Source organism: Dromiciops gliroides, chromosome 1, assembly GCF_019393635.1.
Source record: "Dromiciops gliroides isolate mDroGli1 chromosome 1, mDroGli1.pri, whole genome shotgun sequence".
NCBI classification, from domain to species: Eukaryota; Metazoa; Chordata; class Mammalia; order Microbiotheria; family Microbiotheriidae; genus Dromiciops; species Dromiciops gliroides.
This window is the reverse complement of record NC_057861.1, coordinates 525,369,832-525,384,309: the sequence shown is the minus strand read 5'-3', so window position 1 is coordinate 525,384,309 and position 14,478 is coordinate 525,369,832. Positions and strand designations below refer to the sequence as shown.

General features: G+C 43.3%; 1 protein-coding gene across 1 annotated transcript in view; it reads right to left on the bottom strand.

The window, feature by feature from the left end:
• LOC122751249 (zinc finger protein OZF-like) overlaps positions 1 to 14,124 on the bottom strand; it is a 28,292-nt gene extending 14,168 nt beyond the window's left edge. The window contains exon 1 of the mRNA XM_043998234.1: positions 13,971 to 14,124. Within this exon, the coding sequence (XP_043854169.1) occupies positions 13,971 to 14,124 (154 nt within the window). The remainder of the gene's footprint in view (positions 1 to 13,970) is intronic.
• Between the last annotated feature and the right edge of the window lie 354 nt (positions 14,125 to 14,478).

Sequence of the window (14,478 nt, the reverse complement as noted above, 5' to 3'; positions counted from 1 at the left end):
CCACAACTACCAACAAAGTTCATCAGTAGGACTTAACAGGATTGTGCAAGGCCATAAAAGCCAGAAGATACCTCACATCCACTGCTAAGAGGAGCCAGTGGAGGGGGAAAGACAGAAGATGAAAGGGAGATTTATGGAAAGCCTGGAGAGAGGCAACCCTTGGCAAGGAATGACAGGATGGGGAATGTAGATAAGGACCTAGAAAGGTTTTAAGATATGGACAAGAGGAGGTACTTAAAGGCTTGTTGAAGTGAGTCTAATTGAGCTGAGGCAACAGTATCAGACCAAGTGAGAATATGGGCAGTGGTGGGCAGCCGGGATTGGTGGGAAGAAGGGAGAGGTCTGACATAGCTTCTCTGGGAAATATGATCAGGAGTAAATAGAAAATGAATAATAAGACTGCTATACAGAAAGAAGGGTCCAGCTAAAGTGAGACAGCATCAATTTGTAGTCACCAGCTACTTCTTAAAGACCTCTTTTGCAAATAAAATCCTGAGAGACAAAGTTTCCAGGTAATATTAATCAATTTATTAATTGGGCTAGCCAATAATCAATAAATTGATGGTCAGTGGTTTCTCTCGGTAACCAAAGACACCAAGGAAGACTCTGAAACACCTTAAATCAGGTGTGTTCCTTCTGACAGGGAACTCTCCTGACAAGTGAAACTCGACTCTGATTGGTGGACATTTAATGGGGAAGTGGACTAAAAGCCTCCAGCTCCTCCTGCTCAGAACTTAGCTAGATCATGAGACTCAGCAGCCTCAAGGCATCTGGGCAAGGGAAAGCCATTTCCATCTGGACCTCTCTGGCTAGTTTTCTCCTTCAAGAGCTGGGCTGCCCTAAACTCTAATGGAGGGGATCAAGGACAAGGAGACTTGTCATCTAGCAGAGGCTGGCTTTTGTTTACAAAGTAAACAAAAAGTTAGGGTCCCTGACCGGACATTTGTTTATCCTATAAACAAAAGTAAGAGTCCCTGTCCCTACTTTTATTTATCATACAAACAAAAGTAAGGGTCTCTTGCACAGGTAGATGGGTTGGTGGGGTTGGCTGGGCCAGCTGGGAGATGATTACCTTACCGAATTATACCCTTCTAAGATTGACCTTTTCAGGAGTGGGGTCTTAACAAAAATAGGAGGGAAAGGATGAATCACAAATTAATAATTAGTGATTAATATAGTAGCATAATATTAATTTCTCTCATCTCCAAAAGTAATTCATTCCACTTTGGAACTATTTTGTTAGTAAGTTGTTCCTTGGGGAAGCTGGGTGGTGAAGTGGTTAGAGTGCTGGGCCTGGGGTCAGGAAGACTCACCTTCCCAGTTTAAATCTGGCCTCAGACACTAGCTGTGTGACCCTAGGCAAGTCATTTAATCCTGTTTGCCTCAGTTTTCTCACCTGTAAAACGAGTTGGAGAAGGAAATGGAGAAGCAATGTAGTATCTTTGCCAAGAAAATCCCAAATGGGGTCACAAAGAGTCAGACAGACTGAAACAACTGAACAACAGGTTTTTCCTTATATATGATCGAAAATATATGTCTCTGCAACTTCTACCTATTGTCTTCTGGGATTAACCAAAACAAATCTAGTCCCTTTTGCCTTATGACAATCCTTCAAATTCTTAAGGATACAACCCTCCCCCTTCCTCAGTGACATCCCCTCTAAGCTTTCTCTGCTCCAGGCTCAAGACTCATAGTCCTTTTAACCAATCCTTATATAGTAATGATTCCTCTTGCCCTGGTTACTACCATTATGTTTATCACGTGGTACCAGAACTAAACCCAATACTCCAAACGTTTGCCTGCCCTAAGAGTATGAAAAGATGAAGTTTTACTGGAAGGGAATAGGCATTGGAGTCATCACAGAAGACTTGAGTAATATCCGACACCATGCAAAAGAACACCAGCCCTGATTTAAGAGACCTAAGTTCTAGTCCTGACCCTAATACAAACCATCTGATTTGGAACACATCACATGACCTCTCTGAGAGTCAGTTTCTCTTCAGTGTGAGTTGCCTGCAAGACATCCATGTGGTTGGTGATGCAAGACTGGGGCATGGAGAAAGAATAGCCAGATATATAGACTTAGGAGTAATCTGCACAGAGATAATATTTGAACCCATGAGAGCTGACGAGATCACCAAAAGAGTATGGGGGTGGGGGGCAGCTAGGTGGCACGGTGGATAAAGCACCGGCCCTGGATTCAGGAGGACCTGAGTTCAAATCCTGTCTCAGACACTTGACACTTACTAGCTGTGTGACCCTGGGCAAGTCACTTAACCCTCATTGCCCCAAAAAACAAACAAACAAAAAAAACCACAAAAGAGTATAGAGGGAAAAAAGGAATTAGATTAGATCAGATCCACTTTTCTGACAACACAGATAATGACCCAGCAAAAAAACAGGAAGTTAGACAGTTAGGAGAAAACCCAAGAAGGACTGGTGTCATGAAAACCAAGGAAGAAGAGAGTCTCTGGGAGGAAGGAGTGGTCAACAGTGTTGAAACTGCAGGAGGGTCAAGAATAAGGAGGCCTAAGAAAAGACAATCAGATTTAGCCATTTAAGAGATCATTAGTAACCATGAAGAAAGCAGTTGCAGTCCAGTGGTGGCATCAGAAGTCAAATTTCAAGAATTGGGAAGCAAGTAGAATCAAAATGTAGATAAGTGCACTAACCAACCTTGACTCCTGGGAACTGAGCTTGAAACACAGCCACCTCCTCTTGGTGGGGAGGTGATAAACTCCAAGTGTGAAATCCTGTATATGCTGTCATACATGGTCACTGTGTTTTGCTTAACTCTACTTCTTTCTTCTAGTGGGGGAGGGGATAATTGGGAAACAGTCTAAAAAAACATTAATACAACATTAATTTTTTTAAAGAGAAGTGAATAGCAGGAAAGGAAGTAAAAGTAATGAGCCTATAAGTCTTTTTCTTATTTGAAGATGAAAAGAGGAGAAATGTGTTAATATTTTGAGGGAGTGAGAAAGTCAAATGAAGAGAATGGAGAAGACCTGAGCCTATCTGTAAACAGCAGGGAAGGTAACAGATAAGGAGAAACTGAAGATGAAGATATTAAGTGCCTACCATCTGTAGGGATAGACGGGGAAACAAAGGCCCCTGCCCTTCACATACAATTGGAGAATACCACACATACAAAGATAAGAAAATGCAGGGTAATTTGAGGAAGAAGGCACTTACGAGGGAGGGGGAAAAGAACAGGTGGGAAACCAAGGAAGGCTTTATGGAGAACACCCATGCTGAGTCTTGAAGGCAGAAAAGGCTCCTGGGAAGTAAGGATGAGGAGTCTTCATGTTCCAGACAAGAGGAATGGCTTGCAAAGTGCAGAGAAGCATCTCAAGGTCCTAGGGAACAGTGAAAAGACTAGTTTATAGGAAATGTAGAATGTATGAAGAGGAGCAATATGAGAAAAAGCTGGAAAGGCAGGCTGAAACCAGATTTCCGAAAGACTTGAATGCCAGGCTGAAGAGTTGCTGTTTTATTGGAAAGGCATCTCTGGAGGGTTTTTTTGGAAGGGAAGTAAAATAGCCAGTGAATACTAAGGAAGCAAATGAAGTTTAGTCTTCCTAATGTTTAACAGTGAGAGGGATGGGAGAGAAAGGACAACAGAGAGAACTGGAAGGAACCAGAAGGGAAACAGAATATGCAGGAAAATACAGATAAAGAAGGTGCTACATGGAGCAAGGTCCTAATGGAAATTGAAAAAGGTAAAATCAAGGGGCAGCTAGGTGGCACAGTGGATAAAGCACCAGCCCTGGATTCAGGAGGACCTGAGTTCAAATTCGGCCTCAGACACTTGACACTTACTAGCTGTGTGACCCTGGGCAAGTCACTTAACCCTCATTGCCCAGCCCCCCAAAAATGCTATGTAGAAAAGTCAGCTTATGTTATAAAAAGAAAAAGAAAAAGATAGAATCAGGGGCAAGATGGAGGGGTTACCAATGAGACGAAATGCATTCAGTCCTCTATCCCAGGACCATATGTACCCCTGACCTGCATCACTGTCAACAGGATAAAGGTCTTGTCCCATCTTGTTCTTTCCCTACCCATCAAAAGCTGGGCTCTCAGATATTAGAGATGGCTCCAACAGAACAGGTTTAGGTGAGAGATAGGAGACTGTGGAAGGCTGGTTCCTGGTTTAAACACTCAAAAATTTCTTAGCACAGGCTTACTCCCTAATATACTCTTTCTTTTCTTTTAAAGGTCCCAAAGATTGATCTACTTTCTCAACTTTCCAGTACTACCGTCTGTGGCTTCAGACCAGGGTTTCTATTCTTTCCTAGTACACTGTGGAAACAATGCAGTCTCACAGCTTTTCTCTTAACCTTCTATTACTGAAGTAAACATAGGGCTCATTTGACGTTTCCTAAGGATTTTTGCAGGCAGCAATAAACACTCTTGTGCTTACACCTTCTTTCTTTTTTTAAACTTAGAAGGGAAGTAGAAAATGGCAAAATGAAAAACAGATGATAATGGAGGTTCTTTGTTCCTGTAAGGGCAATCATACTCATACGTGGGACACATTTAAACTGGGCTCTGCTAAATACAAAGAAAATATTTATGGCAATACCCCAGAAGCCCACAAGATGGGGATGTTCCCCACTTGAAAATAATGACTGTGGCCTTTAAAATGAGAACTTGGTTTCAGGACACCATCTCAGCCTGGTTTTCATCTTTCCTCTCTGATTATTCCTTGACTGCCTTCCCCTTCTCTCTTTTTTTTTTTGGGGGGGGGGGTAGTGGTGGTGTGAGGCAATTGGGGTTAAGTGACTTGCCCAGGGTCACACAGCTAGTAAGTGTCAAATGTTTGAGGTCCCATTTGAACTCAGGTCCTCCTGAATCTAAGGCTGGTGCTTTATCTACTGCACCACCTAGCTGCCCTTCTTCTTTTGTTTTTGTTTTTGTTTTTTTGTCTTTTGGTGAGGCAATTGGGGTTAAGTGACTTGCCCAGGGTCACACAGCTAGTAAGTGTCAAGTGTCTGAGGCCAGATTTAAACTCAGGTCCTCCTGAATCCAGGGCTGGTGCTCTATCCACTATGCCACCTAGCTGCCCCTCCCCTTCTCCTCTTACCCCCTAAATGTGAACCCACTCTAAGGTTCAATTCTTCAGCTCTCCTTTTTTCTTTCTCCATACTGTAGTCCATGGAGATGTCATCCATTTCCATAGCATCAAAATGGTAACTGCCAAATATCCATCCCAAGCCCCAGTAATCAAGTCTACAAGCATTTATTAAGTATGTACCAGGACACTGTGCTAGGTAGCAAAGATCCAAAGACAAAATACAAAGTCCATGACCTCAGGGAACTTACATTCTACTGGGAGGCATAACATAAACAGATAAAATACATGGTAATTTGTGGAGAGAAAGATTAACTAGGACACACTAGGTGCTAGGGATAGATACAAAGACAAAAAACAAAATAGCTAGGGAGATCAGGAAATGTGTCCCTAGAGGTTTATCCAAGTTTATCCTTGAAGGAAGTCAAGGATTCCGAGGGGCAAAGGGAAAAAGGGAAAGCAGCCTGTAGGTACACAGAGGCAAGAGATGGGATGCCCAGCTCTGGGGACAGCAAAGCAAGTAGGCTAATCTGGCTGACACACAGAATGTAATGAAGAGTAATGTGAAATAAATATGGAAGATAAGTTAGAGCCAAATTGTGAAGGGCTTTAAATGCCATGCTGAGGAGTGTAAGCCAAGCTCTACAGTAGGGCACAGAGGGGAAAAGCAAGGAGGTAGGACTGAACAGCAGGGGCTAGAGGCTTTGCAGAGAAAATTGCCTGGGCTGAGCTGCCACTAAGCTGGCTGACTTTCCCAGAACGTGCATCCAGGGATGCTACTGCCAACACCCAAACTCAGGGAAGACTGCTGATTTTAGGGGTCCAGCCTGATTTCCATAACTTCCCATGACACCTTAGGTACCACCCGAGCTGCCCCTCCTCTGGAAACAGCATCAGAGGAGTTGTGATCCTTGTGCATCTGAGGTGGTGTGTATGTTACCATGCCTGTGATGCCTGGGAGTCATTCACCCAGAGGGAGGGGCTAAGATGACAAAACCTGGCCCAAATCTGAAAATGCTACAACCCAGAGAACCCTTACTGAGGCAGCCCCTCGTCCACCCTAAGGAGCAGCATATTCACTGGAAGTAGGACCCCAGAAGTATACCAGAGAAGTTCAGCATCACAAGGACCAAGCCCTGAATATGACAACTACCTGGGAATGGTTTCCCTTTTTCTCTAATATCTGATCTTCTTTCTAGACCAACTGGTCTAGGCTGTAATATTTATCAAAATGAACTTAAAAATTCTATTCAGGGGGCAGCTAGGTTCTTATGAATTGATTAAAAAGGTCAAAACAGGGGGCAGCTAGGTGGTGCAGTGGATAAAGCACTGGCCCTGGATTCAGGAGGACCTGAGTTCAAATCTGGCCTCAGACACTTGATACTTACTGGCTGTGTGACCCTGGGCAAGTCACTTAACCCTCATTGCCCCCCCCCACACACAAAAAAAATTAAAAATAATAAAAATAATTCTATCCAATCTTAGCAGCAAACCATAGGGTGCTGTTCAAAAACAGCCACCTGGACCAAATGGAGGCATTTAGAATTCATAGTCTGTACCTCCCTTCAGGTTCTGAATCCTCTAGCAGTCTTCCAGAAGTTAACACATCCGGGCTTTCAAGACTTACTGGGCTGCAAGGTGGAGGTCTACCTCAGTGACATCCCAGTGTATTCCTGGGATGCCAAGAAGTACATGCAGTTAAGTCTGAACAATTCTTGATCTTGATCACCTATACCAAGAGTTTTTGTCCCAAGCCTTAGAAGAGCCAGCTGGAATGAGAGTAGATAGATTCTGGGGCATATCATAGGGAGTCAGGAAGTAAGGATAAACTCACACAAGGTACAGAACAGCAGGCAAAGACCCACAATGCCCCAGGACCTTTTGGGTACTCATTTGTTTTTAGATTTTCCACACTGATGGTGCCTTTGCCAACATTCTCAGTCTCCCGTGGTGGAGTGACAATGTAGAAAACTGATAAAGTAGTTCCCAGACTCCCAACCTCCTTTTATCATAGAGATCAATGCCTCAAATGTCACAACGGCACAGTCTTCTCAAAGGACAATTCATTCTCTGACCTACCTATTTTTATCAAAAGTTAGCACTAGCGAAAAAGAGCTATGCCATCACTATCAGGGTTCTTAAGGTTGGGTTCACAAACTTTTTTTTTTTAACATTTTGAGAACTGTAATCCGATATATTGTTTCCTTTTGAATCCTACATATTTTATTTTATACATTTAAAACATTATTCTGAAGTGTCTATAGGCTTCCCCAGACTGCCAAAGGAATTCATTGCACAAAAAATGTCAAGAAGAAGGGCAGCTAGGTGGTACAGTAGATAAAGCACCAACCTTAGATTCAGGAGGACCTGAGTTCAAATCTGACCTCAAACGCTTGACACTTACTAGCTGTGTGACCCTGGGCAAGTCACTTAACCCTCACTGGCCCACAAAAAAAAAAAAAATGTTAAGAAGCCCTGATGGAGGTGAAGGGGCACCTCATGGGCCAAAACCAAAATAAAGGCATGCAGACATCATTTGAAGAGTCTAGCATCCACCCCATCATTATGCAAATTGACTATAAAAAATATGGAACACCTACACACTACCCATAAGATCCATACGCAATCTTCTCCTGTCAGATTAATTTTTCTGTTTTCTATCTCCCAGTGCATAGCAACCAACACACAAACAAAACCAAATGCGGGTACACCACTAACAGCATTATGCCTGCTTCTGGAGGTGGGGAACATCACACCAACCCAAATTTGGCCCAGCATGTTGAAGTGAATGTTAATAACAAGTTCAAGCCATTTAAACCCAGTCACAGCTGTCGAAGCTCTGAACTGACTCAGCTTCCCTATCATAAGAATATCACTGCCCACAAAGGCTTCACAAGCCTATAGAGGAGATAAAGACATTTACAAATGACTATAAAAGACAGTATGTGATAAAGGCCACAAAAGAGATACAAAATCAAAGAAGAGTTCAAGAGAGCAAGATCACTTCTAGCAGGAATAAAGTGGTATTTGAGCTATGCCTTAAAGGATAAGTGGAATTTCAAGATGTAAAGGTGAAGGGGGAGGGGGGGGCCCAGCGGCAGCTAGGTGGCACAGTGGATAAAGCACTGGCCCTGGAGTCAGGAGGACCTGAGTTCAAATCAGACCTCAGACACTTGACACTTACTAGCTGTGTGACCCTGGGCAAGTCACTTAACCCCAATTGCCTCACCAAAAAAAACCAAAAAAACAAACAAAAACAAAAAACAAAGGTGAACCAGTAGGGGTGTTCCAGGTGGAGAGAACAGTATAGGCAAAATGAAGATGGGAAAGTTCAGGCATATTCAGAGAAGGCTAAGCAATCTAGTTTAGCTTGAGGATAGGATTCCTCTAAGAGTGCTAGTAAATAAACAGAAAGGAAGCCTGAAGCCAGCTCCAGAGCCAGATCAGGGAGTCTGGACTTGACTCAGTAAGCAATGGAGAGCCAATGAAAAATGTATAGCAATAGTGTAGAGAATGGACTAGAAGGTGGGTTGAGACGAGAGGCAGGAACCTCAGTGATGAAAATATCACAACAATCTAGGCATGAGGATCTGTGAAATGGCACCAAGGAAGACCAGGTGCCAAAGAGTGTAAAAAAATAAGAGAATTTGGTGACTTAGTGGATACGAGGGGAAGGGAAAGGATGGGCTCAAAGCTGTTGATGATATTCTGAGCCACAGTGAAAGGTAGTGCCATTAACAGACACAGGATGTCAAGAGGGCACTCCCATCTTACCACTATCACTCTCTGCACCGAGTCAGTTTCAGATACTGGAGGCAAAGGCAGGTCTTTAAAGTGCTTCCTTCCAAGTGTCAAATCTGAGCTTTGCTGTGTGGGGCAGGAGCCAACTTTGTCAGACAGATTTGTTCCCAGAGGACCTGGTTCCTGAAGATATATTATAGACAGGCATAGAAGCATGGAAATTTAGCACCAGAAGGGATATAGATAGCAGTTGTTATTTGTTTCAGGAAGGCAAAGCAAAAATGCTCCCAACCTTTACTTTTATGCCCTCTCCCCCTCCTTCCTTTTCCTCTCTTTCCTCATTTCCCTTTTTCTTCCCCTCTCTTTTTAGTGTCTCAGTTAAGCATATACATTTTCACAGCAAACACCTCGCCTCCCCCTATTCCGTTGTGTCACTCAAAATGTAGAATATAAACGTTCCCCATATGATAACAAAATATGCAAAATTTAAACTTACCAAATAAATAAACTGGGAGATAATTCTTTTTGCTTAAAAAGGATCCACATTTGGGTTCTCTAAGTGTGGAACTTTGCCCACTGAACTTAAAAGTTTCTGAAAAACAAAACTGAATTTCGCCTTGAAACTGAATTTTCACTTTCCTGTAACATATTTATTATGTGGTCTAATGACTTACACTTGCAAGACTGCTTGTTTTGTGAATTAATAATTCATATACTGAGAAAGGGACACCAAGATTTTAAATATCTCACCCAGAACACAAGCCAAATCTTTTTTTGTTTTATTTTTTTTAGTGAGGCAATTGGGGTTAAGTGACTTGCCCAGGGTCACACGGCTAGTAAGTGGTAAGTGTCTGAGGCCAGATTTGAACTCAGGTCCTCCTGAATCCAGGGCCAGTGCTCTATCCACTGCGCCACCTAGCTGCCCCACAGGCTAAATCTTAAACTTGCTTTGGTGGTCAAGAAGGGTAGAAGAGTTGGTATAGTAGAGTGGGAAGAGTATTGGACTTGGCATCAGGAAAAATCTGATTCAAATCCCCATGGCCTTCACTTATTATCACTGTCCACATGACCATAAGCAAGTCACTTAACTTTATCTCACAAACTGTTAAGGAAATCAAATGTGACAAAGAAGGGAAAGCTCTACAGAAACATAAGCTGTTACTAATACTACTGCTGTTGAAAGAGTCATAATAAGTTAAGAGAGGAGGGAAGTCAAATCTAGGAAAGGTGGTTAGAGCCAGAAATTATTATAGAAAGTCACAGAACTTTCTTAAATCTGTAAGGACTTAAAGACCTTCTAGTGTGACCCTCTTATCACATTGGTACTTCCAACCTAGGAGTCCTTTCTACACTGAACAAGAGTTCCCACCTCCATGGACTACAGCCCCACCTAGGACAGTCAAAATACACAGGAGAAAGTTTAAGAAAAAGCAATTGTGGTCCAAATGTTTAACTTGAGGCAAGACACTTAAACTGTCTGGGTCTCATTTGGAAAATAATGAGATTAGGTGATACAACAAACTCTGGGCAGCTCCCTTCTGTGATCCTGTTGTATTCACTACACTACAATAACTTTATTGACCAAAAAGATACATTCTGATATAGTAGGAAGAGCATGGACTGGGAGTCAAGGAGTTAAGTTACTAGGTCTGCCACTAATTCTGTGTGCCTTTGGACAAGTCTTTTGACCTCTCTAAGCCTGTTTTCCTATGTGTAAAGCAAAAGAGTTGGCCTAAATAATTTCTAAGGTCTCTTGTATACTACAGCTCAGCTTTCAAGTCTCAGTTCCTCTGAGAAGTCTATCCTTATTTGAACCATAGACACTTAGAGTGAAAAGAGACGTTAATGATTATTCTAAATCTTTTTCTTTTTTCTTTTTTTTTGCAGGGCAATGGGGGTTAAGTGACTTGCCCAGGGTCACACAGCTAGTAAGCGTCAAGTGTCTGAGGCTGGATTTGAACTCAGGTCCTCCTGAATCCAGGGCCTGTGCTTTATCCACTGCACCACCTAGCCGCCCCCGATCATTCTAAATCAATCCTCATTTTATAAACAGAAAAACTGAAAAGGAGAGATAGAAAGTAACTTGCCTAAGGTCAGGCCAAACAGACCTCTTCACGGAAAGGCCTACAAAATGGAAACACTAAGGCTTTTTTTTTTTTGGGGGGGGGGCCGGGGGATGAGACATAGAGGATAGGGAAAGGAACATCTCGGAAAATTAGCTGTAATGCTCAATAAATGTTTGATGGTAATGAAATAGGGAGAGGGGGTTTCTCCACTGGAAAAAGGAATGTGGCTGCTGGCTGGTTTTCCCTCTGCCTCGCCTTCAGGAAGAAAAGGCTTGAGAAGAATAAAGGAAAAGCAAAGATCTGAATCCTTGGTTAGGCAAAGAGAAACTCCAGGAAAGAAGTTCACAGGTTCTGTGTTCCTGAGGTTCTTGCTCTCTTCCCCTCTCCCCCAAAGCCAGTAGACTAGAAGCAGCATGACTATGTGACTTCTATTAATGACTAGAACCTAGCTCATTCTTGCACGGGGAATGAGGGCTGTGTCCCAAAATTCATTCATTATGGTTTCTGGCCTGTCCAAGACTACAGCAGAATTGACTCTGAAGAGGACTACCATTAATTAGGAGGCCAAGGGAAGCCCATTGCTAGCTTCTTCAGACCTGAAGGTACAATTGTACTGCTACTGCATTCTGTGACCATCCCCTCTCAGTGTGAATGGGCTCTGATGCAGGCTGTAACAGTTATAGGGCCAGTGATCCAAGTCATCCATTTGATGCTTCTCCCAAGCTTCAAAGAGCACTTTGTTTAGCATCTCCTCTGATGCACTTTTTTTTTTTTGCAGGGCAGTTGGGGTTAAGTGACTTGACCAGGGTCACGCAGCTAGTAAGTGATAAGTGTCTCAAGTCATATTTGAACTCAGGTCCTCCTGAATCCAGGGCCAGTGCTCTATCCACTGCGCCACCTAGCTGCCCCTCAGATGCACTTCTCATGTATTAGTTTGTCTTATCTGTCATTATTCATCATATTTATGTATGTCATATCCCCCCAGTTCAATTAAGCAATCATTAAACATGTACTAGGTGCAAGAAACTATGTCAGGTGGAAATAACGATGATTAAAAAAAGACAGAGTACCTACTCTGAAGGAGATTTCAACCTACTGGGGGTTAGGGGAAAACAACACATACACAAATAATGTATATTATAAGGTATAACAAAGGAGAGGTCCTGACCAAGTGCTCCAAGAAAATCTGAGGAGAAATCACTGGGGTAGATGAGCAAAGACCCTAAGAACAGGGGCTGCGTCTCAACTAAACTTTTTTGCTCCCCAGCACAGTGCTCTGTATACATACAGGGTTTAATTTTTTTTTTTAATTTGCTGAATTTAGTTTTTAGACTTGCAGTTCTCTCATGTGGACAAGTCATTTTGACCTCTCCAGGTCTCTATCTCCTATCTGTAAGAGGGGGATTGGATGAGATGGTGTCTAAGGTCCTTCCCACAACTGACATTCTAGAATCTAGAAATTGAACAAAATTGTGCTGAAAGTCACTAGGAGAGAAGAGAGTAAATGAATGAATGTAAATCACTCATAAGGTCAGGTTAAGAGACTGAGACGGGGCGGCTAGGTGGCGCAGTGGATAGAGCATTGGCCCTGGATTCAGGAGGACCTGAGTTCAAATCTGACCTCAGACACTTGACACTTATTAGCTGTGTGATCCTGGGCAAGTCACTTAACCCCAACTGACTCACTAAAAAAAAAGAAAAAATTTAAAAAAAAAAAAAGAGAGACTGAGACAGAGAGAGACAGAGACACAGACAGACAGACAGAGATGTTAAAAACCCAAAGGAACATTTAAAGATAAGGAGAATAAAGCGAATCTTTAAAAATAACACGTTGAGGGGCAGCTAGGTGGCACAGTGGATAGAGCACCGGCCCTGGAGTCAGGAGTATCTGAGTTCAAATCCGCCCACAGACACTTAATACCTACTAGCTGTGTGACCCTGGGCAAGTCACTTAACCCCAATTGCCTCACTAAAAAAAAAATAATAATAATAGCACGTTAATATGGGGGGGAGGGGCGGGATTCAAAATGTCAGAGCAAGAAAATACTATACAGGCCATCTTGTTCTGTAAGGCAGGAGTAGCCAGGCAATGTAGGTTATAGAATGCTGGGCTTGGAGGGGGTCAGGAAGACTTGATATCAAATCCTGCTTCAGATACTTAATAGCTGTGTGACCTTGGGCAAGTCCCTTAAACTTTGATCACTTTCGTCACTAGGAAAATGAGGGATAATAGCATCTATGCACAACAGGGTTGTTATGAGAAATAATATGTAAATATGAATATACTATACATCAATGCTAGCTTTTATTATCTCATCAAACGTCACCATTTTACAAAGGAGGAAGCACTAAGACCACGGGGGAGGAAAAGATTTACTCAAGGAAAGGACCCCAGTTCTGGATAGGGTCAGGGCTTACAACCCTGTCTCTTTCCACCAGTCTTGGGCACTGAAAGGAGTAATAAACAACTGTCAAAGTGAAAGGGTTGGACTGAGAGACTGAGAGATAGGTGGTTGCTGTTGGGGTTTTTTTTTTTGCATTGCAAAAATATTTCCAAATTTGGAACTCAATTTTTAAAAAAATGTTAAAAATAGTAAACTTTAATTTTTTTAAAAGAGTGCTACAAGGATAAAAATATATGGTTTTCCACTGACTTGCCAATGGTTGGCGGGGGGGGGGGGGGGGGCAGGGCTAACTTTACTTTTAAACGTTAATACTGCTCCCAATCCAAACCAATAACAACATTAGACACTATTTTCAATTAAAATTAAATGAACAGAAGCAATTTTCCCAACCCCCAGTCCTGTGGGCCTAGGTCCTGAAGCCGGTACAGTGGCCGGAGGGGAGGAAATCCTGGGTTCTAATCCGGGCCTCAGTTTCCCCCTCTGTACAGTGGGCAGCGTTGACAGTCGGTGCGTCCGGGTCAGTTCGGTGCAAAAGTGAGATGAAAAAGAAGCCATCAGACCGGACTCCCTGAGAGAGAGGGGCCCGTCGAGTGGAGGGCGGGGAGCCAGGACACCTGGGTCCTGGTCCCAGGCGGCCCCGCCCCGCCCCCGCCTTCCCTCCCGGCCGCCTCACTTCACACTCACCCGAGCCCGGAGAGGACCATGGCACTGCCCGCCGCCGGAAGTGAGGCCCAGGAGCCCCGGCCGAGAGCAGGCGAGGTGTGCGTGCGTGCTTCGCTCCCTCCCTGCAGGGAGCACCTTCCCCTGCCTCTCTAGGACGCTGCGGAGGTCTCCCCATCTCGGTAGTACTCTGCTTCCCCAGTGCTCTTTAGGGTTAGAAAAGAGAGCCTGAGGGTGGGAACCGGTGGAAGGAGGAAGATGGGAAGGGGGAGGGAGGGGGTGCAGATCGCTTGTAGACTTAGAGTTGGAAGGGACTTTAGAGGCCATCTTCATGGAGCCCCTTCATTGTATAGGTTAGAAATTTGAGACTTAGAGATTAAGGGGCATGTCTAAGTAAAAGCTTTCTGTTTATCTCTTTGAAGGCTAGCACTGCTGGGATCTTGTCTTTGTATTGATAGCACAGTCAATAGCAATCCCTTAGCAAATGCTTTTGCAATTTTATTTTGAGAATGAGAGAACTAGGAAGGTGGAA